The 26,251-nt window shown below is 51.0% G+C and overlaps 2 protein-coding genes across 5 annotated transcripts in view; both read left to right on the forward strand.

Moving 5' to 3' along the window:
• LOC140424666 (alanine aminotransferase 2-like) overlaps window positions 1-26,251 on the forward strand; it is a 245,465-nt gene that overhangs the window by 132,549 nt on the left and 86,665 nt on the right. For all 4 annotated transcript variants that reach the window (XM_072507921.1, XM_072507923.1, XM_072507922.1 and 1 more), the window contains one exon: window positions 19,527-19,701. In XM_072507921.1, the coding sequence (XP_072364022.1) occupies window positions 19,527-19,701 (175 nt within the window). The remainder of the gene's footprint in view (window positions 1-19,526; window positions 19,702-26,251) is intronic.
• LOC140424648 (uncharacterized) overlaps window positions 21,302-26,251 on the forward strand; it is a 62,911-nt gene continuing 57,961 nt past the window's right edge. Inside the window, exon 1 of the mRNA XM_072507884.1 lies at window positions 21,302-21,448. Coding sequence (XP_072363985.1) covers window positions 21,302-21,448 — 147 coding nt within the window. The remainder of the gene's footprint in view (window positions 21,449-26,251) is intronic.

A 26,251-nucleotide genomic window follows, 5' to 3' on the forward strand; every position in this document is an offset into this window, starting at 1 on the left:
GAAATGGGGTTAGAATGGTTAGGTAGCTGTTTATGGGCCGTGCTGGGAAACGGGGTTAGAATGGTTAGGGGGCTGTTTATGGGCCGTGCTGGGAAACGGGGTTAGAATGGTTAGGTGGCTATTCATGGGCCGTGCTGGGAAACGGGGTTAGAATGGTTAGGTGGGTGTTTATGGGCCGTGCTGGGAAACGGGGTTAGAATGGTTAGGTGGGTGTTTATGGGCCGTGCTGGGAAACGGGGTTAGAATGGTTAGGTGGGTGTTTATGGGCCGTGCTGGGAAACGGGGTTAGAATGGTTAGGGCGCTGTTCATGGGCCGTGCTGGGAAACGGGGTTAGAATGGTTAGGTGGGTGTTTATGGGCCGTGCTGGGAAACGGGGTTAGAATGGTTAGGTGGCTGTTTATGGGCCGTGCTGGGAAACGGGGTTAGAATGGTTAGGTGGCTGTTTATGGGCCGTGCTGGGAAACGGGGTAAGAATGGTTAGGTGGCTGTTTATGGGCCGTGCTGGGAAACGGGGTTAGAATGGTTAGGTGGCTGTTTAGGGGCCGTGCTGGGAAACGGGGTTAGAATGGTTAGGGTGCTGTTTATGGGCCGTGCTGGGAAACGGGGTTAGAATGGTTAGGGGGCTGTTTATGGGCCGTGCTGGGAAACGGGGTTAGAATGGTTAGGTGGCTGTTTAGGGGCCGTGCTGGGAAACGGGGTTAGAATGGTTAGGGGGCTGTTTATGGGCCGTGCTGGGAAACGGGGTTAGAATGGTTAGGTGGCTGTTTATGGGCAGTGCTGGGAAACGGGGTTAGAATGGTTAGGTGGCTGTTTATGGGCCGTGCTGGGAAACGGGGTTTGAATGGTTAGGTGGCTGTTTAGGGGCCGTGCTGGGAAACGGGGTTAGAATGGTTAGGGGGCTGTTTATGGGCCGTGCTGGGAATCGGGGTTAGAATGGTTAGGGGGCTGTTTATGGGCCGTGCTGGGAAACGGGGTTAGAATGGTTAGGTGGGTGTTTATGGGCCGTGCTGGGAAACGGGGTTAGAATGGTTAGGTGACTGTTTATGGGCCGTGCTGGGAAACGGGGTTAGAATGGTTAGGTGGCTGTTTATGGGCCGTGCTGGGAAACGGGGTTTGAATGGTTAGGTGGCTGTTTAGGGGCCGTGCTGGGAAACGGGGTTAGAATGGTTAGGGGGCTGTTTATGGGCCGTGCTGGGAAACGGGGTTAGAATGGTTAGGTGGCTGTTTATGGGCCGTGCTGGGAAAAGGGGTTAGAATGGTTAGGTGGCTGTTTATGGGCCGTGCTGGGAAACGGGGTAAGAATGGTTAGGTGACTGTTTATGGGCCGTGCTGGGAAACGGGGTTAGAATGGTTAGGTGGGTGTTTATGCGCCGTGCTGGGAAACGGGGTAAGAATGGTTAGGTGACTGTTTATGGGCCGTGCTGGGAAACGGGGTTAGAATGGTTAGGGGGCTGTTTATGGGCCGTGCTGGGAAACGGGGTTAGAATGGTTAGGTGGCTGTTTATGGTCCGTGCTGGGAAACGGGGTTAGAATGGTTAGGTGGCTGTTTATGGGCCGTGCTGGGAAACGGGGTTAGAATGGTTAGGTGACTGTTTATGGGCCGTGCTGGGAAACGGGGTTAGAATGGTTAGGTGGCTGTTTATGGGCCGTGCTGGGAAACGGGGTTAGAATGGTTAGGTGGCTGTTTATGGGCCGTGCTGGGAAACGGGGTTAGAATGGTTAGGGGGCTGTTTCTGGGCCGTGCTGGGAAACGGGGTTAGAATGGTTAGGTGGGTGTTTATGGGCCGTGCTGGGAAACGGGGTTAGAATGGTTAGGTGGGTGTTTATGGGCCGTGTGGGAAACGGGGTTAGAATGGTTAGGTGGCTGTTTATGGGCCGTGCTGGGAAACGGGGTTAGAATGGTTAGGTGGCTGTTTATGGGTCGTGCTGGGAAACGGGGTTAGAATGGTGAGGTGGCTGTTTATGGGCCGTGCTGGGAAACGGGGTTAGAATGGTTAGGTGGGTGTTTATGGGCCGTGCTGGGAAACGGGGTTAGAATGGTTAGGGGGCTGTTTATGGGCCGTGCTGGGAAACGGGGTTAGAATGGTTAGGTGGGTGTTTATGGGCCGTGCTGGGAAACGGGGTTAGAATGGTTAGGTGGGTGTTTATGGGCCGTGCTGGGAAACGGGGTTAGAATGGTTAGGTAGCTGTTTATGGGCCGTGCTGGGAAACGGGGTTAGAATGGTTAGGTGGCTGTTTAGGGGCCGTGCTGGGAAACGGGGTTAGAATGGTTAGGTGGCTGTTTATGGTCCGTGCTGGGAAACGGGGTTAGAATGGTTAGGTGGCTGTTTATGGGCCGTGCTGGGAAACGGGGTTAGAATGGTTAGGGGGCTGTTTATGGGCCGTGCTGGGAAACGGGGTTAGAATGGTTAGGTGGGTGTTTATGGGCCGTGCTGGGAAACGGGGTTAGAATGGTTAGGTGGCTGTTTATGGGCCGTGCTGGGAAACGGGGTTAGAATGGTTAGGTGGGTGTTTATGGGCCGTGCTGGGAAACGGGGTTAGAATGGTTAGGTGGCTGTTTATGGGCCGTGCTGGGAAACGGGGTTAGAATGGTTAGGTGGGTGTTTATGGGCCGTGCTGGGAAACGGGGTTAGAATGGTTAGGTGGGTGTTTATGGTCCGTGCTGGGAAACGGGGTTAGAATGGTTAGGTGACTGTTTATGGGCCGTGCTGGGAAACGGGGTTAGAATGGTTAGGTGGGTGTTTATGGGCCGTGCTGGGAAACGGGGTTAGAATGGTTAGGGGGCTGTTTATGGGCCGTGCTGGGAAACGGGGTTAGAATGGTTAGCTGGGTGTTTATGGGCCGTGCTGGGAAACGGGGTTAGAATGGTTAGGTAGCTGTTTATGGGCCGTGCTGGGAAACGGGGTTAGAATGGTTAGGTGGCTGTTTAGGGGCCGTGCTGGGAAACGGGGTTAGAATGGTTAGGTGGCTGTTTATGGTCCGTGCTGGGAAACGGGGTTAGAATGGTTAGGGGGCTGTTTATGGGCCGTGCTGGGAAACGGGGTTAGAATGGTTAGGTGGGTGTTTATGGGCCGTGCTGGGAAACGGGGTTAGAATGGTTAGGTGGCTGTTTATGGGCCGTGCTGGGAAACGGGGTTAGAATGGTTAGGTGGGTGTTTATGGGCCGTGCTGGGAAACGGGGTTAGAATGGTTAGGTGGCTGTTTATGGGCCGTGCTGGGAAACGGGGTTAGAATGGTTAGGTGGGTGTTTATGGGCCGTGCTGGGAAACGGGGTTAGAATGGTTAGGTGGGTGTTTATGGGCCGTGCTGGGAAACGGGGTTAGAATGGTTGGGTGGTTGTTTATGGGCCGTGCTGGGAAACGGGGTTAGAATGGTTAGGTGGGTGTTTATGGGCCGTGCTGGGAAACGGGGTTAGAATGGTTAGGTAGCTGTTTATGGGCCGTGCTGGGAAACGGGGTTAGAATGGTTAGGTGGCTGTTTAGGGGCCGTGCTGGGAAACGGGGTTAGAATGGTTAGGTGGCTGTTTATGGGCCGTGCTGGGAAACGGGGTTAGAATGGTTAGGTGGCTGTTTATGGTCCGTGCTGGGAAACGGGGTTAGAATGGTTAGGGGGCTGTTTATGGGCCGTGCTGGGAAACGGGGTTAGAATGGTTAGGTGGGTGTTTATGGGCCGTGCTGGGAAACGGGGTTAGAATGGTTAGGTGGCTGTTTATGGGCCGTGCTGGGAAACGGGGTTAGAATGGTTAGGTGGGTGTTTATGGGCCGTGCTGGGAAACGGGGTTAGAATGGTTAGGTGGGTGTTTATGGGGCGTGCTGGGAAACGGGGTTAGAATGGTTAGGTGGCTGTTTATGGGCCGTGCTGGGAAACGGGGTTAGAATGGTTAGGTGGCTGTTTATGGGCCGTGCGGGGAAACGGGGTTAGAATGGTTAGGTGGCTGTTTATGGGCCGTGCTGGGAAACGGGGTTAGAATGGTTAGGTGGGTGTTTATGGGCCGTGCTGGGAAACGGGGTTAGAATGGTTAGGTGGGTGTTTATGGGCCGTGCTGGGAAACGTGGTTAGAATGGTTAGGGGGCTGTTTATAGGCCGTGCCGGGAAACGGGGTTAGAATGGTTAGGGGGCTGTTTATGGGCTGTGCTGGGAAACAGGGTTAGAATGGTTAGGGGGCTGTTTATGGGCCGTGCTGGGAAACGGGGTTAGAATGGTTAGGGGGCTGTTTATGGGCTGTGCTGGGAAACGGGGTTAGAATGGTTAGGGGGCTGTTTATGGGCTGTGCTGGGAAACGGGGTTAGAATGGTTAGGTGGGTGTTTAGGGTCCGTGCTGGGAAACGGGGTTAGAATGGTTAGGTGGCTGTTTATGGGCCGTGCTGGGAAACGGGGTTAGAATGGTTAGGTGGGTGTTTATGGGCCGTGCTGGGAAACGGGGTTAGAATGGTTAGGGGGCTGTTTATAGGCCGTGCCGGGAAACGGGGTTAGAATGGTTAGGGGGCTGTTTATGGGCCGTGCTGGGAAACGGGGTTAGAATGGTTAGGGGGCTGTTTATGGGCTGTGCTGGGAAACGGGGTTAGAATGGTTAGATGGCTGTTTATGGGCCGTGCTGGGAAACGGGGTTAGAATGGTTAGGTGGCTGTTTATGGGCCGTGCTGGGAAACGGGGTTAGAATGGTTAGGTGGGTGTTTATGGGCCGTGCTGGGAAACGGGGTTAGAATGGTTAGGTGGGTGTTTATGGGCCGTGCTGGGAAACGGGGTTAGAATGGTTAGGTGGGTATTTATGGGCCGTGCTGGGAAACGGGGTTAGAATGGTTAGGTGACTGTTTATGGGCCGTGCTGGGAAACGGGGTTAGAATGGTTAGGGGGCTGTTTATGGGTCGTGCTGGGAAACGGGGTTAGAATGGTTAGGTGGGTGTTTATGGGCCGTGCTGGGAAACGGGGTTAGAATGGTTAGGGGGCTGTTTATGGGCCGTGCTGGGAAACGGGGTTAGAATGGTTAGGTGACTGTTTATGGGCCGTGCTGGGAAAGGGGGTTAGAATGGTTAGGGGGCTGTTTATGTGTCGTGCTGGGAAACGGGGTTAGAATGGTTAGGTGGCTGTTTATGGTCCGTGCTGGGAAACGGGGTTAGAATGGTTAGGGGGCTGTTTATGGGCCGTGCTGGGAAACGGGGTTAGAATGGTTAGGTGGGTGTTTATGGGCCGTGCTGGGAAACGGGGTTAGAATGGTTAGGGGGCTGTTTATGGTCCGTGCTGGGAAACGGGGTTAGAATGGTTAGGTGGGTGTTTATGGGCCGTGCTGGGAAACAGGGTTAGAATGGTTAGGTAGCTGTTTATGGGCCGTGCTGGGAAACGGGGTTAGAATGGTTAGGGGGCTGTTTATGGGCCGTGCTGGGAAACGGGGTTAGAATGGTTAGGTGGCTGTTTCTGGGCCGTGCTGGGAAACGGGGTTAGAATGGTTAGGTGGCTGTTTATGGGCCGTGCTGGGAAACGGGGTTAGAATGGTTAGGGGGCTGTTTATGGGTCGTGCTGGGATACGGGGTTAGAATGGTTAGGTGGGTGTTTATGGGCCGTGCTGGGAAACGGGGTTAGAATGGTTAGGGGGCTGTTTATGGGCCGTGCTGGGAAACGGGGTTAGAATGGTTAGGGGGCTGTTTATGGGCCGTGCTGGGAAACGGGGTTAGAATGGTTAGGGGGCTGTTTATGGGCCGTGCTGGGAAACGGGGTTAGAATGGTTAGGTGGGTGTTTATGGGCCTTGCTGGGAAACGGGGTTAGAATGGTTAGGTGGGTGTTTATGGGCCGTGCTGGGAAACGGGGTTAGAATGGTTAGATTGCTGTTTATGGGCCGTGCTGGGAAACGGGGTTAGAATGGTTAGGTGGCTGTTTATGGGCCGTGCTGGGAAACGGGGTTAGAATGGTTAGGTGGGTGTTTATGGGCCGTGCTGGGAAACGGGGTTAGAATGGTTAGATGGCTGTTTATGGGCCGTGCTGGGAAACGGGGTTAGAATGGTTAGGTGGGTGTTTATGGGCCGTCCTGGGAAACGGGGTTAGAATGGTTAGGTGGGTGTTTATGGGCCGTGCTGGGAAACGGGGTTAGAATGGTTAGGGGGCTGTTTATGGGCCGTGCTGGGAAACGGGGTTAGAATGGTTAGGTGGGTGTTTATGGGCCGTGCTGGGAAACGGGGTTAGAATGGTTAGGTGGGTGTTTATGGGCCGTGCTGGGAAACGGGGTTAGAATGGTTAGGTGGCTGTTTATGGTCCGTGCTGGGAAACGGGGTTAGAATGGTTAGGTGACTGTTTATGGGCCGTGCTGGGAAACGGGGTTAGAATGGTTAGGGGGCTGTTTATGGGCCGTGCTGGGAAACGGGGTTAGAATGGTTAGGTGGGTGTTTATGGGCCGTGCTGGGAAACGGGGTTAGAATGGTTAGGTGGGTGTTTATGGGCCATGCTGGGAAACGGGGTTAGAATGGTTAGGTGGCTGTTTATGGGCCGTGCTGGGAAATGGGGTTAGAATGGTTAGGTGGGTGTTTATGGGCCGTGCTGGGAAACGGGGTTAGAATGGTTAGGTGGCTGTTTATGGGCCGTGCTGGGTAACGGGGTTAGAATGGTTAGGTGGCTGTTTATGGGCCGTGCTGGGAAACGGGGTTAGAATGGTTAGGGGGCTGTTTATGGGCCGTGCTGGGAAACGGGGTAAGAATGGTTAGGGGGCTGTTTATGGGCCGTGCTGGGAAACGGGGTTAGAATGGTTAGGTGGGTGTTTATGGGCCGTGCTGGGAAACGGGGTTAGAATGGTTAGGTGGCTGTTTATGGTCCGTGCTGGGAAACGGGGTTAGAATGGTTAGGTGGGTGTTTATGGGCCGTGCTGGGAAACGGGGTTAGAATGGTTAGGTGGGTGTTTATGGGCCGTGCTGGGATACGGGGTTAGAATGGTTAGGTAGCTGTTTATGGGCCGTGCTGGGAAACGGGGTTAGAATGGTTAGGTGGCTGTTTAGGGGCCGTGCTGGGAAACGGGGTTAGAATGGTTAGGTGGCTGTTTATGGGCCGTGCTTGGAAACGGGGTTAGAATGGTTAGGTGGCTGTTTATGGTCCGTGCTGGGAAACGGGGTTAGAATGGTTAGGGGGCTGTTTATGGGCCGTGCTGGGAAACGGGGTTAGAATGGTTAGGTGGGTGTTTATGGGCCGTGCTGGGAAACGGGGTTAGAATGGTTAGGTGGCTGTTTATGGGCCGTGCTGGGAAACGGGGTTAGAATGGTTAGGTGGGTGTTTATGGGCCGTGCTGGGAAACGGGGTTAGAATGGTTAGGTGGGTGTTTATGGGCCGTGCTGGGAAACGGGGTTAGAATGGTTAGGTGGGTGTTTATGGGCCGTGCTGGGAAACGGGGTTAGAATGGTTAGGTGGCACTTTATGGGCCGTGCTGGGAAACGGGGTTAGAATGGTTAGGTGGGTGTTTATGGGGCGTGCTGGGAAACGGGGTTAGAATGGTTAGGTGGCTGTTTATGGGCCGTGCTGGGAAACGGGGTTAGAATGGTTAGGTGGCTGTTTATGGGCCGTGCGGGGAAACGGGGTTAGAATGGTTAGGTGGGTGTTTATGGGCCGTGCTGGGAAACGGGGTTAGAATGGTTAGGTGGGTGTTTATGGGCCGTGCTGGGAAACGGGGTTAGAATGGTTAGGTGGGTGTTTATGGGCCGTGCTGGGAAACGTGGTTAGAATGGTTAGGGGGCTGTTTATAGGCCGTGCCGGGAAACGGGGTTAGAATGGTTAGGGGGCTGTTTATGGGCTGTGCTGGGAAACAGGGTTAGAATGGTTAGGGGGCTGTTTATGGGCCGTGCTGGGAAACGGGGTTAGAATGGTTAGGGGGCTGTTTATGGGCTGTGCTGGGAAACGGGGTTAGAATGGTTAGGGGGCTGTTTATGGGCTGTGCTGGGAAACGGGGTTAGAATGGTTAGGTGGGTGTTTAGGGTCCGTGCTGGGAAACGGGGTTAGAATGGTTAGGTGGCTGTTTATGGGCCGTGCTGGGAAACTGGGTTAGAATGGTTAGGTGGCTGTTTATGGGCCGTGCTGGGAAACGGGGTTAGAATGGTTAGGTGGGTGTTTATGGGCCGTGCTGGGAAACGGGGTTAGAATGGTTAGGTGGCTGTTTATGGGCCGTGCTGGGAAACGGGGTTAGAATGGTTAGGGGGCTGTTTATGGGCTGTGCTGGGAAACGGGGTTAGAATGGTTAGATGGCTGTTTATGGGCCGTGCTGGGAAACGGGGTTAGAATGGTTAGGTGGCTGTTTATGGGCCGTGCTGGGAAACGGGGTTAGAATGGTTAGGTGGGTGTTTATGGGCCGTGCTGGGAAACGGGGTTAGAATGGTTAGGTGGGTGTTTATGGGCCGTGCTGGGAAACGGGGTTAGAATGGTTAGGTGGGTATTTATGGGCCGTGCTGGGAAACGGGGTTAGAATGGTTAGGTGACTGTTTATGGGCCGTGCTGGGAAACGGGGTTAGAATGGTTAGGGGGCTGTTTCTGGGTCGTGCTGGGAAACGGGGTTAGAATGGTTAGGTGGGTGTTTATGGGCCGTGCTGGGAAACGGGGTTAGAATGGTTAGGGGGCTGTTTATGGGCCGTGCTGGGAAACGGGGTTAGAATGGTTAGGTGACTGTTTATGGGCCGTGCTGGGAAAGGGGGTTAGAATGGTTAGGGGGCTGTTTATGGGTCGTGCTGGGAAACAGGGTTAGAATGGTTAGGTGGCTGTTTATGGTCCGTGCTGGGAAACGGGGTTAGAATGGTTAGGGGGCTGTTTATGGGCCGTGCTGGGAAACGGGGTTAGAATGGTTAGGTGGGTGTTTATGGGCCGTGCTGGGAAACGGGGTTAGAATGGTTAGGGGGCTGTTTATGGTCCGTGCTGGGAAACGGGGTTAGAATGGTTAGGTGGGTGTTTATGGGCCGTGCTGGGAAACAGGGTTAGAATGGTTAGGTAGCTGTTTATGGGCCGTGCTGGGAAACGGGGTTAGAATGGTTAGGGGGCTGTTTATGGGCCGTGCTGGGAAACGGGGTTAGAATGGTTAGGTGGCTGTTTCTGGGCCGTGCTGGGAAACGGGGTTAGAATGGTTAGGTGGCTGTTTATGGGCCGTGCTGGGAAACGGGGTTAGAATGGTTAGGGGGCTGTTTATGGGTCGTGCTGGGATACGGGGTTAGAATGGTTAGGTGGGTGTTTATGGGCCGTGCTGGGAAACGGGGTTAGAATGGTTAGGGGGCTGTTTATGGGCCGTGCTGGGAAACGGGGTTAGAATGGTTAGGGGGCTGTTTATGAGCCGTGCTGGGAAACGGGGTTAGAATGGTTAGGGGGCTGTTTATGGGCCGTGCTGGGAAACGGGGTTAGAATGGTTAGGTGGGTGTTTATGGGCCTTGCTGGGAAACGGGGTTAGAATGGTTAGGTGGGTGTTTATGGGCCGTGCTGGGAAACGGGGTTAGAATGGTTAGATTGCTGTTTATGGGCCGTGCTGGGAAACGGGGTTAGAATGGTTAGGTGGCTGTTTATGGGCCGTGCTGGGAAACGGGGTTAGAATGGTTAGGTGGGTGTTTATGGGCCGTGCTGGGAAACAGGGTTAGAATGGTTAGATGGCTGTTTATGGGCCGTGCTGGGAAACGGGGTTAGAATGGTTAGGTGGCTGTTTATGGGCCGTGCTGGGAAACGGGGTTAGAATGGTTAGGTGGCTGTTTATGGGCCGTGCTGGGAAACGGCGTTAGAATGGTTAGGTGGGTGTTTAGGGGCCGTGCTGGGAAACGGGGTTAGAATGTTTAGGTTGGTATTTATGGGCTGTGCTGGGAAACGGGGTTCGAATGGTTAGGTGGGTGTTTAGGGGCCGTGCTGGGAAACGGGGTTAGAATGGTTAGGGGGCTGTTTATGGGCCGTGCTGGGAAACGGGGTTAGAATGGTTAGGGGGCTGTTTATGGGCCGTGCTGGGAAACGGGGTTAGAATGGTTAGGTGGGTGTTTATGGGCCGTGCTGGGAAACGGGGTTAGAATGGTTAGGTGGGTGTTTATGGGCCGTGCTGGGAAACGGGGTTAGAATGGTTAGGTGGCTGTTTATGGGCCGTGCTGGGAAACGGGGTTAGAATGGTTAGGGGGCTGTTTATGGGCCGTGCTGGGAAACGGGGTTAGAATGGTTAGGTGGGTGTTTATGGGCCGTGCTGGGAAACGGGGTTAGAATGGTTAGGTGGGTGTTTATGGGCCGTGTGGGAAACGGGGTTAGAATGGTTAGGTGGGTGTTTATGGGCCGTGCTGGGAAACGGGGTTAGAATGGTTAGGTGGGTGTTTATGGGCCGTGCTGGGAAACGGGGTTAGAATGGTTAGGGGGCTGTTTATGGGCCGTGCTGGGAAACGGGGTTAGAATGGTTAGGTGGGTGTTTATGGGCCGTGCTGGGAAACGGGGTTAGAATGGGTAGGTGGGTGTTTAGGGTCGTGCTGGGAAACGGGGTTAGAATGGTTAGGTGGGTGTTTAGGGGCCGTGCTGGGAAACGGGGTTAGAATGGTTAGGTGGGTGTTTATGGGCCGTGCTGGGAAACGGGGTTAGAATGGTTAGGGGGCTGTTTATGGGCCGTGCTGGGAAACGGGGTTAGAATGGTTAGGTGGGTGTTTATGGGCCGTGCTGGGAAACGGGGTTAGAATGGTTAGGTGGGTGTTTAGGGGCCGTGCTGGGAAACGGGGTTAGAATGGTTAGGTGGGTGTTTATGGGCCGTGCTGGGAAACGGGGTTAGAATGGTTAGGTGGGTGTTTATGGGCCGTGCTGGGAAACGGGGTTAGAATGGTTAGGTGGCTGTTTATGGTCCGTGCTGGGAAACGGGGTTAGAATGGTTAGGTGACTGTTTATGGGCCGTGCTGGGAAACGGGGTTAGAATGGTTAGGGGGCTGTTTATGGGCCGTGCTGGGAAACGGGGTTAGAATGGTTAGGTGGGTGTTTATGGGCCGTGCTGGGAAACGGGGTTAGAATGGTTAGGTGGGTGTTTATGGGCCATGCTGGGAAACGGGGTTAGAATGGTTAGGTGGCTGTTTATGGGCCGTGCTGGGAAATGGGGTTAGAATGGTTAGGTGGGTGTTTATGGGCCGTGCTGGGAAACGGGGTTAGAATGGTTAGGTGGCTGTTTATGGGCCGTGCTGGGTAACGGGGTTAGAATGGTTAGGTGGCTGTTTATGGGCCGTGCTGGGAAACGGGGTTAGAATGGTTAGGGGGCTGTTTATGGGCCGTGCTGGGAAACGGGGTAAGAATGGTTAGGGGGCTGTTTATGGGCCGTGCTGGGAAACGGGGTTAGAATGGTTAGGTGGGTGTTTATGGGCCGTGCTGGGAAACGGGGTTAGAATGGTTAGGTGGCTGTTTATGGTCCGTGCTGGGAAACGGGGTTAGAATGGTTAGGTGGGTGTTTATGGGCCGTGCTGGGAAACGGGGTTAGAATGGTTAGGTGGGTGTTTATGGGCCGTGCTGGGAAACGGGGTTAGAATGGTTAGGTGGGTGTTCAGGGTCCGTGCTGGGAAACGGGGTTAGAATGGTTAGGTGGGTGTTTATGGGCCGTGCTGGGAAACGGGGTTAGAATGGTTAGGTGGGGGTGTTTATGGGCCGTGCTGGGAAACGGGGTTAGAATGGTTAGGTGACTGTTTCGGGGCCGTGCTGGGAAACGGGGTTAGAATGGTTAGGGGGCTGTTTATGGGCCGTGCTGGGAAACGCGGTTAGAATGGTTAGGTGGCTGTTTATGGGCCGTGCTGGGAAACGGGGTTAGAATGGTTAGGTGGGTGTTTATGGGCCGTGCTGGGAAACGGGGTTAGAATGGTTAGGTGGGTGTTTATGGGCCGTGCTGGGAAACGAGGTTAGAATGGTTAGGTGGGTGTTTAGGGGCCGTGCTGGGAAACGGGGTTAGAATGGTTAGGTGGCTGTTTATGGGCCGTACTGGGAAACGGGGTTAGAATGGTTAGGTGGGTGTTTATGGGCCGTGCTGGGAAACTGGGTTAGAATGGTTAGGTGGCTGTTTTTGACCGGTGCAGACCCGATGGGCCGAACGGCCTGTTCTGTGCTCTATGACCCGAATACCCAAACCCTACGTACCCAACCTCTGTATACCTAACGCCGGTTTACACAACCCCTGTAGAGCCAATCACTGTCCACTCAACAGCTATATTCTCAAACCCTGTATACCTACCCTTTTCATACCCACACCATGTATATTCAACAGCTGTATACTTAACCACCCTACCCCATATACCCAACCCTGTATATTCAAACTTGCATACTCAAACCCTGAACACCCAACCCCAGTATACCCAAACCCTCGATACTCAAGGCTATATATGCAAATTTGTATATTCAACCCTTGTCTTCCCAAATCTCTTGTCTACCCAGCTCCAATATACCCATTTATTATATACCCAACTCCTGTCTACCCAACCCCTGCATACCCAGCGCATTATGCTCAAACATGTATACCCAACCCCTCTCTACTCAACTTCTGTACATTCAAACCTGTGTATGCAACTCATGTATACCTAACCACTGAATACTCAACCCCTGTGTACTCAAATCTAGTATATCCAAACCCTGCATACCCACCCGCTGTATATCCAATATCTGTGTACCTAACCCGTGTATACTCAAAAAAATTGTATACTCAAATTCTGTGCACTTCACCTGTCTATAGCCAACACCTGAATACTCAAACCCTCTGTACTCAACCCCTGTATACCTAACCCCTGTATATACAACCTCTGTATAGCCAATCACTGTATATTCAACAGCTATATACTCAAACTTTGTATACCAAACCGCTGTATACCCTGTACACTCAGCCACTGAGTACTTAATCCCTATATCCAACCCTGCACACGCATTCCCTGTATATGCAAAACTGTATACTTAAACACTGTACACCTGACCTCAGTATACCCAAATCCTGTATACATAAGCCTGTATACTCAAACCTGTATACTCAAACACTGCACACCCAACCTCTCTATACCCAACTCCTGTACACTCAAAAGTATATATGAAACCCATGTCTGCCTAATCCCTGTGTACTCAAACCCTGTATGCGAACCATACTGACAATGCAGTATACCCAAACCCTGCATTGTCAACCCTTGTATATACAACCCCTGTACACTCAAACCCCAAATACCCACCAGTATCTTGCTGCTCCACGGGGACTGTGGTGTCACCAGGGGCTCTGTGCTGAAAGGACCGTACTTTTCCCAGAGGATTTTCCAGTTTCTGGACAGTTTCCTCCGGCCTAGATAGGCACAGGAAGCAAACCTGGACATCACATGGCAGGCTGATGGAAACCCCTGACCAGGAATCCATGCAACGAGGAGCGGCTGTGTAGCCTTGCTAGACTAGATGAGCAGAGAGCTGAGCCCTGCTGGCGGGGGGGGAAGCTAACTTGGTGAATGTGAGGAAGCTGCGTTGGAGGGTGAAGAGTTTGCCGTGTGCACGCTGTGTGTTTGTCGCTGACCTCTGACTCGACAGAAACCCTGATTTGGTTTGGCTTTTGGCCTGTGTGAGAACCCGTATTGGTCACCTGACTGTCGCTGTTATCTGTGTTGAGTTTCCCCGGGGAAATGGTTTAGCTGTCCTGATTTAAATAGACTGTTTGTGAAGTGAGGTTCAGCGAGGAGCTTGCCGTTTATTTCCTGCCCTTTCTCGTGGTGCTAAGCCTCTGAAGACCTTTAAATAAACCTTTAGTTTTGGTATTTGGACAAGGGTGCGAGCTATTGAACTGAATGGACTCCATCCCGCCGAGCATCGTCCACAGCCTCTTGTCACATGATGTTTGGAGGAGAATGTGTGAGGGGTTGTGGGTAATCGCGGAGAATTATCGTTCAATAATGGGAGCTCCGATAAAACACCTTGCCCAGGTTACACTGACCCAACACGAGGCCGTCAGAACGCTGCAAGAAGCTACTCTGAACCAAACGGAGATTACCTGCCTGCTCTGGAAATGCATGATGCATCAATTCACACGAGACAGAGAGCTGAAGTGAACAGTGGCTTTAATCAACTAGAACAGTGCCTGCCTGCGACTGCTCTGCACTGAGAGCCGCCTACAGGGCAGCAGCTCTACATACCTCCCCTCAAGGGGGCGGAGCCAGGGGCGGAGCTCACAAGGGCACCAACATGATACAATCAGTGTAGTACAGTACAATGGTCCATAGGTGGAGCCCACATGGACAACAGCGTGATACAATGTCGTACAGTGGTGAATGGTGACTGTAATACGCTCACCACAATGCAAAGGAAGAATGGCTAGCAATTACAGGTTGATCTCCAATGTGTTCAGCCTCCCAGTCGGACTGTTCACCCTCTCCCTACAGTTCCAGGAGGGGCTGGCCTGCAAAGAATGACTCAGGGCTGGTTTAGCTCAGTGGGCTAGACAGCTGGTTTGTAATGCAGAACAAGGCCAGCAGCGCGGGTTCAATTCCCGTACCGGCCTCCCCGAACAGGCGCCGGAATGTGGCGACTAGGGGCTTTTCACAGTAACGTCATACTTGTGACAATATAAGGTTATTATTATCATTATTATGAGGTGGATGATGTGGAGGTTTTCCTGAGGATATTTTAGCCGACAGTGAACAGGAATGCCTTGTCACATGAACAATCAGCTGGAATTATTGCCCCGTATTCGCCCGGTGAAGACCAGAAGGTTTATTGTGACATGAGGATTATGAAGCACCGAAGAATGAGATCCTAGCGTGGCAATGATTAACAAGTGCCGCGCAAGCTCAGCACCACCGTGTCCAGGAATGTTCCAGGGAGACAAAGCAGTTTGATCCTCGATGTTTGATCTCATACACGTGGCCCAGAAGTGGCTACAACCAGAGGAGCTTGGCCCAGGACATGTTGTGGAGAGACATCCTGGATCACTTCCTCAGGATCACTTCCTCAGGATCACTTCCTCAGGATCATTTCCTCAGGATCACTTCCTCACGTTGCGGAGAGACATCCTGGATCACTTCCTCAGGATCACTTCCTCAGGATCACTTCCTCACGTTGCGGAGAGACATCCTGGATCACTTCCTCAGGATCACTTCCTCAGGATCACTTCCTCAGGATCATTTCCTCAGGATCACTTCCTCACGTTGCGGAGAGACATCCTGGATCACTTCCTCAGGATCACTTCCTCAGGATCACTTCCTCACGTTGCGGAGAGACATCCTGGATCACTTCCTCAGGATCACTTCCTCAGGATCACTTCCTCACGTTGCGGAGAGACATCCTGGATCACTTCCTCAGGATCACTTCCTCACGTTGTGGAGAGACATCCTGGATCACTTCCTCAGGATCACTTCCTCACGTTGCGGAGAGACATCCTGGATCACTTCCTCAGGATCACTTCCTCACGTTGCGGAGAGACATCCTGGATCACTTCCTCAGGATCACTTCCTCACGTTGCGGAGAGACATCCTGGATCACTTCCTCAGGATCACTTCCTCAGGATCACTTCCTCAGGATCACTTCCTCAGGATCACTTCCTCAGGATCATTTCCTCAGGATCACTTCCTCACGTTGTGGAGAGACATCCTGGATCACTTCCTCAGGATTTCACCACCGGACATCAGGAGATTGGTGAGTCAAGGGAATCCCGAGTCGGTGAGTCAAGTCGTGGAATGTGTTGGACAACACCGGACAACAGCGTTACTGCTGGAGGCAGGATGGAGGGAGAAACCTACTTTGGGAAGTAGGATCCCACCCAAAGTGCACCATTCCCTGTGACAGAGAGGAGATGATGCTACTCTTGCAGTGAAGTGGGACACCTGGGGCCAGTGTTCCTATTGTCATGTGAGAGTACCTTTAAGAAATGGATGTTTAAGCAATGTACCTTTAAGAAATGGAGCTGATCATATTACTGAAGTGATGTCAGAGGGTGGGGGGAGTTGAGCTCACTTCTGCTTTTGGTTTCAGTTTGAGGATGAGGCTGGGAGTGTCTGTGTGTTTTGCTCAGAGCTGCAGGAAGAAAACACAGAGCTGGTCTGTGGATGTCTGCAAATCCAAAGACTATAAATATATTGAATGTAACCTCATGTCTGTTTTTGAAGGTTTGAAGTCTTTTGGATGTTTAAAGGAACAGTTTGAAGGATTATTTAGTGTTGTAGTCTTTTGGGGTTATCTTTGAAGTAATAGGTGTTAAGATATTCAATGTTTGTTTTTGAAAGGTTAACTTGAGTTCATAGAATAAACATTGTTTTGTTTTAAAAACCATTTGTCCATAATTGCTGTATCACACCTGGAGAGTACGCTGTGTGCTTCCCACACCACAATCTATTAAAAGTTGTGGGTCGGTTGAACTCCATGAAACACTTTGGGGGTCTGTAAACCCGGACCTGTAACAATTGGGGGCTCGTCCTGGATAAACGTCTATCTCTTGGATTGGCTTAGTGAACTTAAAGACAGTGAGGGGTGAGCATATTGTGCGTGCTTTTCAGGTATGGTATTTTAGTTTAAGTAGGGAGTGTGTTGTGGGCAATGGCTCTTCCATTCCTGCTGTACGACACCTGTAGAGTGGGCCGTGTGCTCCCCATACCACAATCTATTAACAGTTGTGGGTCGGTTGAACTCCATGAAACACTTTGGGGTTCTGTAAACCCGGACCCATAATACTATCAAAGGGATCCTAGGACAGAGGAATATCCCAAGGATTGTAACCTCATTCCAGCCGATAGCACCACCAATACTGTACCCCCAGGAATCTGTCCCCATCTTGGACTCTGGGACCATGGTAACTCTGGTGGACCCGAATGCTGTGTCCAAAGACAGGTCTTTGAAGGAGCAGATACTTTGGTAACACTTGTGTACATGGGGATACCCGGACATGTCACACAGATATGAAGCACTTCATATCGAGTGTTGATTGGCCGAGATTGCCTTTTGCTCCTGGCATTCTGGGAGCAGTATGGCGTCAGATGCTGTGGCCTGCTTGGGGGATGCGGATGGGGTCCTTCCTGAAGACCAGCATGAAGATGGCCTCTCAACAGTGGAACTGCCAGGACTCGAGGTGAAGGGAAGGGCTGATGGTACCCAAACGGAGGGGGTAGCATCAGCGCACCACCATCAGAGTTCCAACCGGCAGTCGGTGTCTGGGTTGGGTAATGTCACTGAATGTAAGTTCCTGGCGAGCTGAAAGGGACCTGACAGAATCATTGATTTTGGATTTGGATTTTGTTTATTGTCACGTGTACCGAGGTACAGTGAAAAGTATTTTTCTGCGAGCAGCTCAACAGATCATTAAGTACATGAGAAGAAAAGGGAATAAAAGAAAATACATAATAGGGCAACACAACATAGACAATGTAACTACATAAGCACTGGCATCGGATGAAGCATACAGGGTGTAGTGTTAATTAAGTCAGTCCATAAGAGGGTCGTTTAGGAGTCTGGTGACAGCGGAGAAGAAGCTGTTTTTGAGTCTGTTCGTGCGTGTTCTCAGACTTCTGTATCTCCTGCCCGATGGAAGAAGTTGGAAGAGTGAGTAAGCCGGGTGGGAGGGATCTTTGATTATACTGCCCGCTTTCCCCAGGCAGTGGGAGGTGTAGATGGAGTCAATGGATGGGAGGCAGGTTCGTGTGATGGACTGGGCGGTGTTCACGACTCTCTGAAGTTTCTTGCGGTCCTGGGCCGAGCAGTTGCCATACCAGGCTGTGATGCAGCCCGATAGGATGCTTTCTATGGTGCATCTGTAAAAGTTGGTAAGAGTCAATGTGGACATGCCGAATTTCCTTAGTTTCCTGAGGAGGTATAGGTGCTGTTGTGCTTTCTTGGTGGTAGCGTCGACGTAGGTGGACCAGGACAGATTTTTGGAGATGTGCACCCCTAGGAATTTGAAACTGCTAACCATCTCCACCTTGGCCCCGTTGATGCTGACAGGGGTGTGTACAGTACTTTGCTTCCTGAAGTCAATGACCAGCTCTTTAGTTTTGCTGGCATTGAGGGAGAGATTGTTGTCGCTACACCACTCCACTAGGTTCTCTATCTCCCTCCTGTATTCAGACTCGTCGTTATTCGAGATCCAGCCCACTATGGTCGTATCGTCAGCAATCTTGTAGATTGAGAAAGTGAGTCCAGTCACCAACACAGTAAGGCTACCAGAATGGAGAAAGTAAGAGCTGAGCTACCATCAAGCAGCTCAATCTCTTGAGAAGATGTCATGACCGGGAGGTGTTAATGGTCTCACTGAATGCAGAGCCTGTTAGTGAGGACAGGCCAAGAGGGGGGGGGGGGGGGATCTCAAGATCGCCCTCCCAGATACACCTGGGTTTATATCCCAGAACAATGATGTGTTCTCAAGCCTTCTAGGAAACAGATCCTAGAACACAGGGTACTCACCAAACCAGGACAGAGGGTGCAATTGCTGCCCTACCAGATCGGTGAGGCACAGCGGGAAGCCAGTGGGAAAGAGGTGAGGATGGTGTTTCGGAACGCAGACTGGGATGGCCACATCGCGAGATGGTGGCTGGCTCGAGCGGATCTCAGCGGGGTGGTTCCACACAAGGTCTTGCGGACGCATGTTCAGTCTGCGGGCGGTGGATTCTTCCCAGGAGATTCTCACTCCCAGTGGGCTCTCTGCTGGAAGGACAGTACTTTCTCACCAGATTTCCCAGTGTCTGGACAGTTTCCCCCGGCCTCGATAGCCACAGGAAGTCAAACCGGACGTCATATGGCAGGCTGATGGAAGTTGTACAAGACATTGGTAAGACCACACATGGAATACTGTGTACAGTTCTGGTCACCCTATTATAGGAAGGATATTGTTAAACCAGAAAGAGTGTAGAAGAGATTTACGAGGATGCTACCAGGACTTGATGGTTTGAGTTATAAGGAGAGGCTGGATAGGCTGGGACTTTCTCCCCTGGAGCGGAGGAGGCTCGGGGGTGATCTTATAGAGGTCTATAAAATAATGAGGGGCATCGATAAGGTAGATAGTCAACAACTTTTCCCAAAGGTAGAAGAGTCTAGAACTAGAGGGCAGAGGTTAAAGGTGAGAGGGGAGAGGTACAAAAGGGTCCAGAGGGGCAATTCTTCACACAGAGGGTGGTGAGTGTCTGGAACGAGCTGCCAGAGGCAGTAGTAGAGGCGGGTACAGTTTTGTCTTTTAAAAAGCATTTGGACAGTTATATGGGGAAGCTGGGTATGGAGGGATACGGGACAAATACGGGCAATTGGGACCAGCTTAGTGGTAAAAACTGGGCGGCATGGACAAGCTGGGCCGAAGGGCCTGTTTCCATGCTGTAAACTTCGGTGACTCTAAATAAACCTTTAGTTTTTGGTGTTTGGACAAGGGTGTGAGCTATTGAACGGAGTGAACCCCACCCCCAGCCCTGACATCACAGCCCTTGCTGGTATATTGGTGTCTTGCTGTATACCCTGGGCTCCAATCTTGCTGATGCGCCAATATATCTGTCAGTGATTCTGATATGTTATTTCCAAGTTATTTGTTGACATTGTTCCCGCCACAGAAAATGACTGCTATTTTAATAGAGGATGCATATGACGTGACGATTAACTTTCACCATCTCTTTGTAGGTCTGGTGCTCGAGGGTGTGTTATGGATGTGACAAACCTGGACTCATCCGTCCAGGATTATCTGAACAAGCTCGAATCGATTTTCTCTTGCTGCCCATTAACAGCTCAGATTGCAATTGATGTGGCGGCTAACCCTCCCCAACCCGGAGACCCCTCGTATCATCTCTTCATGGATGTGAGTCCTTCGCCAGCAGCCTGCTGTGATTTCCTCTCCTCACTCGCAGCTCCTCACAAGTCAGGAATAGAGTCAGCAAAATCCTCCCCTAAATCTTCAGCAATGACAGTCGGCAGGAAATATGTTAACCTTGTGTAGATTATTGATGCCTCATTTCGTACTCCATTTACAACACACCGATCCAATCCCAGCTGGAGGATTGTGTTCAATTCCGGAAACATGCCGGTCCATGGAGATTGACTGGAATGATTCCGGGGGTGAGTCGGTACTGGTAACGCGGAGAGGACGGGATTTATATCCTCGGAGCCGTGACAGTTCAGAGGAGATTTATTCGAGGCTTTCAAAATGCTGAAGGTTTCGAGTAAATAAGGAGAAAGCGTTGACAATGACAGGAGCGGCGGTAAACAGGGGGACACTGTTCTTTGCGTTGCGTATTCAGGATGGATTGTGTAGTGTTCCACAAAGACCACACTATAGCTTTTACTAAAACAAAGCTATGATTTTATTTACACGACTGAACTGGGTTTCGGCACTTAGTCCTTTAGAATACAGGGTTGATCCGGACCAATGTGAGGTAATGCATTTTGGAAGGTCTAATGCAGGTAGGGGATATACAGTGAATGGTAGAACCCTCAAGAGTATTGAAAGTCAGAGAGATCTAGGTGTACAGGTCCACAGGTCATTGAAAGGGGCACCACAGGTGGAGAAGGTAGTCAAGAAGGCATACGGCATGCTTGCCTTCATTGGCCGGGGCATTGAGTATAAGAATTGGCAAGTCATGTTGCAGCTGTATAGAACCTTAGTTAGGCCACACTTGGAGTATAGTGTTCAATTCTGGTCGCCACACTACCAGAAGGATGTGGAGGCTTTAGAGAGGGTGCAGAAGAGATTCACCAGGATGTTGCCTGGTATGGAGGGCATTAGCTATGATGAGAGGTTGAATAAACTCGGTTTGTTCTCACTGGAACGACGGAGGTTGAGGGGCGACCTGATAGAGGTCTACAAAATTATGAGGGGCATAGACAGAGTGGATAGTCAGAGGCTTTTCCCCAGGGTAGAGGGGTCAATTACTAGGGGGCATAGGTTTAAGGTGAGAGGGGCAAGGTTTAGAGGAGATGTATGAGGCAAGTTTTTTTACACAGAGGGTAGTGGGTGCCTGGAACTCGCTACCGGAGGTGGTGGTGGAAGCAGGGACGATAGTGACATTTAAGGGGCATCTTGACAAATATATGAATAGGATGGGAATAGAGGGATACGGAGCCAGGGAGTGTAGAAGATTGTAGTTTAGACGGGCAGCATGGTCGGCACGGGCTTGGAGGGCCGAAGGGCCTGTCCTGTGCTGTATTTTTCTTTGTTCTTCAACATCTAACTCCACTCACCTACTGCTAATCTCACGACTGGTATGAACTCTAATCTAACCTTCTCACACTAACTGCTCTGATGACCTTCACCAGCTATCTCCTGCTTACACTTCTCCCCTGATGTCTAGCATCACTGCTTTATATAGTTGTATCTTCAGCTCCCTCTAGTGTCTGTTCTTGATACTGCGTTAACCCTTGCGATGCTGATAGTTCTGATAATGCCACAAGGTGGACAAACGATGAAAGAACCAGAGGGGGAGGTAGATAACTTTTTGCGGGGAGTTGTGCTCGAGAAGGGACTGCCTGACATGGCAGAGGAAGCAGATTCAATAGTAACGCGCCAAATGGAATTGAATAAATACTTGAAAGAAATATTTGCTCAGGCTGTGAGGGCCAGTTTAATTGGGTGACCCTTCCAGAGGACCAGCGCAGGTTTGGTGACTGGGCACCTGTGTCCTGTTCCGGATCGTTCCGTGATTCTACGGGTCTGGGCGGACACCCTCAAATGTACATTGCCGAGTTTACAGAGTTCAACAAGGTCAACAAAATGAACGGGGCACATCGTGAAAAACTTCCTGGACGCTGGGAAACTGAGATGAGGCTCTCGCGCGGTTTACATTATCCTGAGAGTGTGGAATTAAAAAGGCACGTTAAAATGAACTACAATTAAATGACATTTTCTTCCTGTGAATAATGTAAACAGGAAGTCTGATGTTTAAAATGGTGGACAGAACCTCAGATAGAGAGGACAATATTGATGAGGGTCAATGAGGAGAGATTACATCACCTCAGATTGTATTCTCCGGAACAGCGAAGGATAAGGGATGATTTGATTTTCTTGGCGGGATTTTGAAAGGAATAGTTAGGGCAAATTGAGATAAGTTACCTCTGATGGTGGGAGAGACGAGAACAAGATGCCCCAACCTTAAGATCAGAACCAGATCACTCACAGGACACACTTAGAATCATACGGGTGGCACGGTAGCACAGTGGTTAGCACAGTTGCTTCACAGCGCCAGGGTCCCGGGTTCGATTCTGGCTTGGGTCACTGTCTGTGCGGAGTCTGCACGTTCTCCCCGTGTGTGCGTGGGTTTCCTCCGGGTGCTCCGGTTTCCTCCCACAGGTCCCGAAAGACTTGCTGTTAGGTGAATTGGACATTATGAATTCTCCCTCTGTGAACCCGAACAGGCGCCGGAATGTGGCGACTAGGGGCTTTTCACAGAAACTTCATTGCAGTGTTAATGTAAACCTACTTGTGACACTAATAAAGATTATTTTGTAAAAAAAATTAAACTTACAGTGCAGGAAGAGGCTAGTGTGCCCATCGTGTCTGCACCAACCCACTGACAGAGAACCCTCCCTCGGCCCACTTCTCCCAGCCTATCCCGTAGCCCCACCTAACCTTTGAACACCACAAAGCGACAATTTTAACCTGTCCAAGCCACCTAACCTGCACATCTTCAGACTGTGGGAGGAAACCGGAGCACCCGGAGGAAACCCACGCAGACACGGGGAGAACGTGCAGACTCCGCACAGACAGTCACCTGAGGCTGCAATTGGACTCGAGATCCTGGCGCTGTGAGGCGGCAGTGCTAACCACTGTGCCACCGTGCCGTCCAATTCTTCGTACAAAGTGAAGCACTGTTTGAGAAAATGCTGTCGATGTTAAACTAATCATTTCAAATCAGAGACCGATTGGCTTTGCTCAGTGAGGGTGTGAAGGAAGGTGGACACTGGTGGGAAGGAGCTGGGCACGGAATTCTCACGGTCATCAGCTGTGATCTCCTTGAATAGCATCATGACCCAATCTCTGACTGGGCAATTTGTCACATCTCACTGACTGAATGTCCAATAATCTCATGTTACCAATCAAAGCTTCTTGCAAAGACCATTGATGCCATTGATGGAGAGGCACTGTACAGCTTTGACAGTGTTGATGGAGAGGCACTGTACAGCTTTGACAGTGTTGATGGTGTTGATGGAGAGGCACTGTACAGCTTTGACAGTGTTGATGGGGAGGCACTGTACAGCTTTGACAGTGTTGATGGTGTTGATGGAGAGGCACTGTACAGCTTTAACAGTGTTGATGGAGAGGCACTGTACAGCTTTGACAGTGTTGATGGAGAGGCACTGTACAGCTTCGACAGTGTTGATGGTGTTGATGGAGAGGCACTGTACAGCTTTAACAGTGTTGATGGAGAGGCACTGTACAGCTTTGACAGTGTTGATGGAGAGGCACTGTACAGCTTCGACAGTGTTGATGGTGTTGATGGAGAGGCACTGTACAGCTTTAACAGTGTTGATGGAGAGGCACTGTACAGCTTTGACAGTGTTGACAGTGTTGATGGGGAGGCACTGTACAGCTTCGACAGTGTTGATGGTGTTGATGGAGAGGCACTGTACAGCTTTAACAGTGTTGATGGAGAGGCACTGTACAGCTTTGACAGTGTTGACAGTGTTGATGGGGAGGCACTGTACAGCTTTGACAGTGTTGATGGAGAGGCACTGTACAGCTTTGACAGTGTTGACAGTGTTGATGGAGAGGCACTGTACAGCTTTGACAGTGTTGATGGAGAGGCACTGTACAGCTTTGACAGTGTTGATGGAGAGGCACTGTACAGCTTTGACAGTGTTGACAGTGTTGATGGGGAGGCACTGTACAGCTTTGACAGTGTTGATGGAGAGGCACTGTACAGCTTTGACAGTGTTGGTGGAGAGGCACTGTACAGCTTCGACAGTGTTGATGGTGTTGATGGAGAGGCACTGTACAGCTTTGACAGTGTTGACAGTGTTGATGGGGAGGCACTGTACAGCTTTAACAGTGTTGACAGTGTTGATGGAGAGGCACTGTACAGCTTTGACAGTGTTCATGGAGAGGCACTGTACAGCTTCGACAGTGTTGACAGTGTTGATGGAGAGGCACTGTACAGCTTTGACAATGTTGACAGTGTTGATGGAGAGGCACTGTACAGCTTTGACAGTGTTGATGGTGTTGATGGAGAGGCACTGTACAGCTTTGACAGTGTTGATGGTGTTGATGGAGAGGCACTGTACAGCTTTGACAGTGTTGACAGTGTTGATGGAGAGGCACTGTACAGCTTTGACAGTGTTGATGGAGAGGCACTGTACAGCTTTGACAGTGTTGATGGAGAGGCACTGTACAGCTTTGACAGTGTTGATGGTGTTGATGGAGAGGCACTGTACAGCTTTGACAGTGTTGACAGTGTTGATGGAGAGGCACTGTACAGCTTTGACAGTGTTGATGGAGAGGCACTGTACAGCTTTGACAGTGTTGATGGAGAGGCACTGTACAGCTTTGACAGTGTTGATGGTGTTGATGGAGAGGCACTGTACAGCTTTGACAGTGTTGACAGTGTTGATGGAGAGGCACTGTACAGCTTTGACAGTGTTGACGGTGTTGATGGAGAGGCACTGTACAGCTTTGACAGTGTTGACAGTGTTGATGGAGAGGCACTGCACAGCTTTGACAGTGTTGATGGGGAGGCACTGTACAGCTTTGACAGTGTTGACAGTGTTGATGGAGAGGCACTGCACAGCTTTGACAGTGTTGATGGAGAGGCACTGTACAGCTTTGACAGTGTTGACGGTGTTGATGGAGAGGCACTGTACAGCTTTGACAGTGTTGACGGTGTTGATGGAGAGGCACTGTACAGCTTTGACAGTGTTGATGGAGAGGCACTGTACAGCTTTGACAGTGTTGACAGTGTTGATGGAGAGGCACTGTACAGCTTTGACAGTGTTGATGGAGAGGCACTGTACAGCTTTGACAGTGTTGATGGAGAGGCACTGTACAGCTTTGACAGTGTTGATGGTGTTGATGGAGAGGCACTGTACAGCTTTGACAGTGTTGATGGAGAGGCACTGTACAGCTTCGACAGTGTTGACAGTGTTGATGGAGAGACACTGTACAGCTTTGACAGTGTTGATGGGGAGGCACTGTACAGCTTTGACAGTGTTGACAGTGTTGATGGAGAGACACTGTACAGCTTTGACAGTGTTGACAGTGTTGATGGAGAGGCACTGTACAGCTTTGACACTGTTGACAGTGTTGATGGAGAGGCACTGTACAGCTTTGACAGTGTTGACAGTGTTGATGGAGAGGCACTGTACAGCTTTGACAGTGTTGATAGTGTTGATGGAGAGGCACTGTACAGCTTTGACAGTGTTGACAGTGTTGATGGAGAGGCACTGTACAGCTTTGACACTGTTGACAGTGTTGATGGAGAGGCACTGTACAGCTTTGACAGTGTTGATGGTGTTGATGGAGAGACACTGCACAGCTTTGACAGTGTTGATGGTGTTGATGGAGAGACACTGTACAGCTGTGACAGCGTAGATGGAGAGGCACTGTACAGCTTTGACAGTGTTGATGGTGTTGATGGAGAGGCACTGTACAGCTTTGACAGTGTTGATGGACAGGCACTGTACAGCTTTGACAGTGTTGATGCAGAGGCACTGTACAGCTTTGACAGTGTTGATGGTGTTGATGGAGAGGCACTGTACAGCTTTGACAGTGTTGATGGAGAGGCACTGTACAGCTTTGACAGTGTTGACAGTGTTGATGGAGAGGCACTGTACAGCTTTGACACTGTTGACAGTGTTGATGGAGAGGCACTGTACAGCTTTGACAGTGTTGATGGGGAGGCACTGTACAGCTTTGACAGTGTTGATGGAGAGGCACTGTACAGCTTTGACAGTGTTGATGGAGAGGCACTGTACAGCTTTGACAGTGTTGATGGAGAAGCACTGTACAGCTTTGACAGTGTTGATGGTGTTGATGGAGAGGCACTGTACAGCTTTGACAGTGTTGTTGGAGAGGCACTGTACAGCTTTGACAGTGTTGATGGTATTGATGGAGAGGCACTGTACAGCTTTGACAGTGTTGATGGAGAGGCACTGTACAGCTTTGACAGTGTTGATGGAGAGGCACTGTACAGCTTTGACAGTGTTGATGGAGAGGCACTGTACAGCTTTGACAGTGTTGATGGAGAGGCACTGTACAGCTTTGACAGTGTTGATGGAGAGGCACTGTACAGCTTTGACAGTGTTGTTGGAGAGGCACTGTACAGCTTTGACAGTGTTGACGGTGTTGATGGAGAGGCACTGTACAGCTTTGACAGTGTTGATGGAGAGGCACTGTACAGCTTTGACAGTGTTGATGGTGTTGA

This window comes from Scyliorhinus torazame, chromosome 6 (assembly GCF_047496885.1).
Source record: "Scyliorhinus torazame isolate Kashiwa2021f chromosome 6, sScyTor2.1, whole genome shotgun sequence".
NCBI classification, from domain to species: domain Eukaryota; kingdom Metazoa; phylum Chordata; class Chondrichthyes; order Carcharhiniformes; family Scyliorhinidae; genus Scyliorhinus; species Scyliorhinus torazame.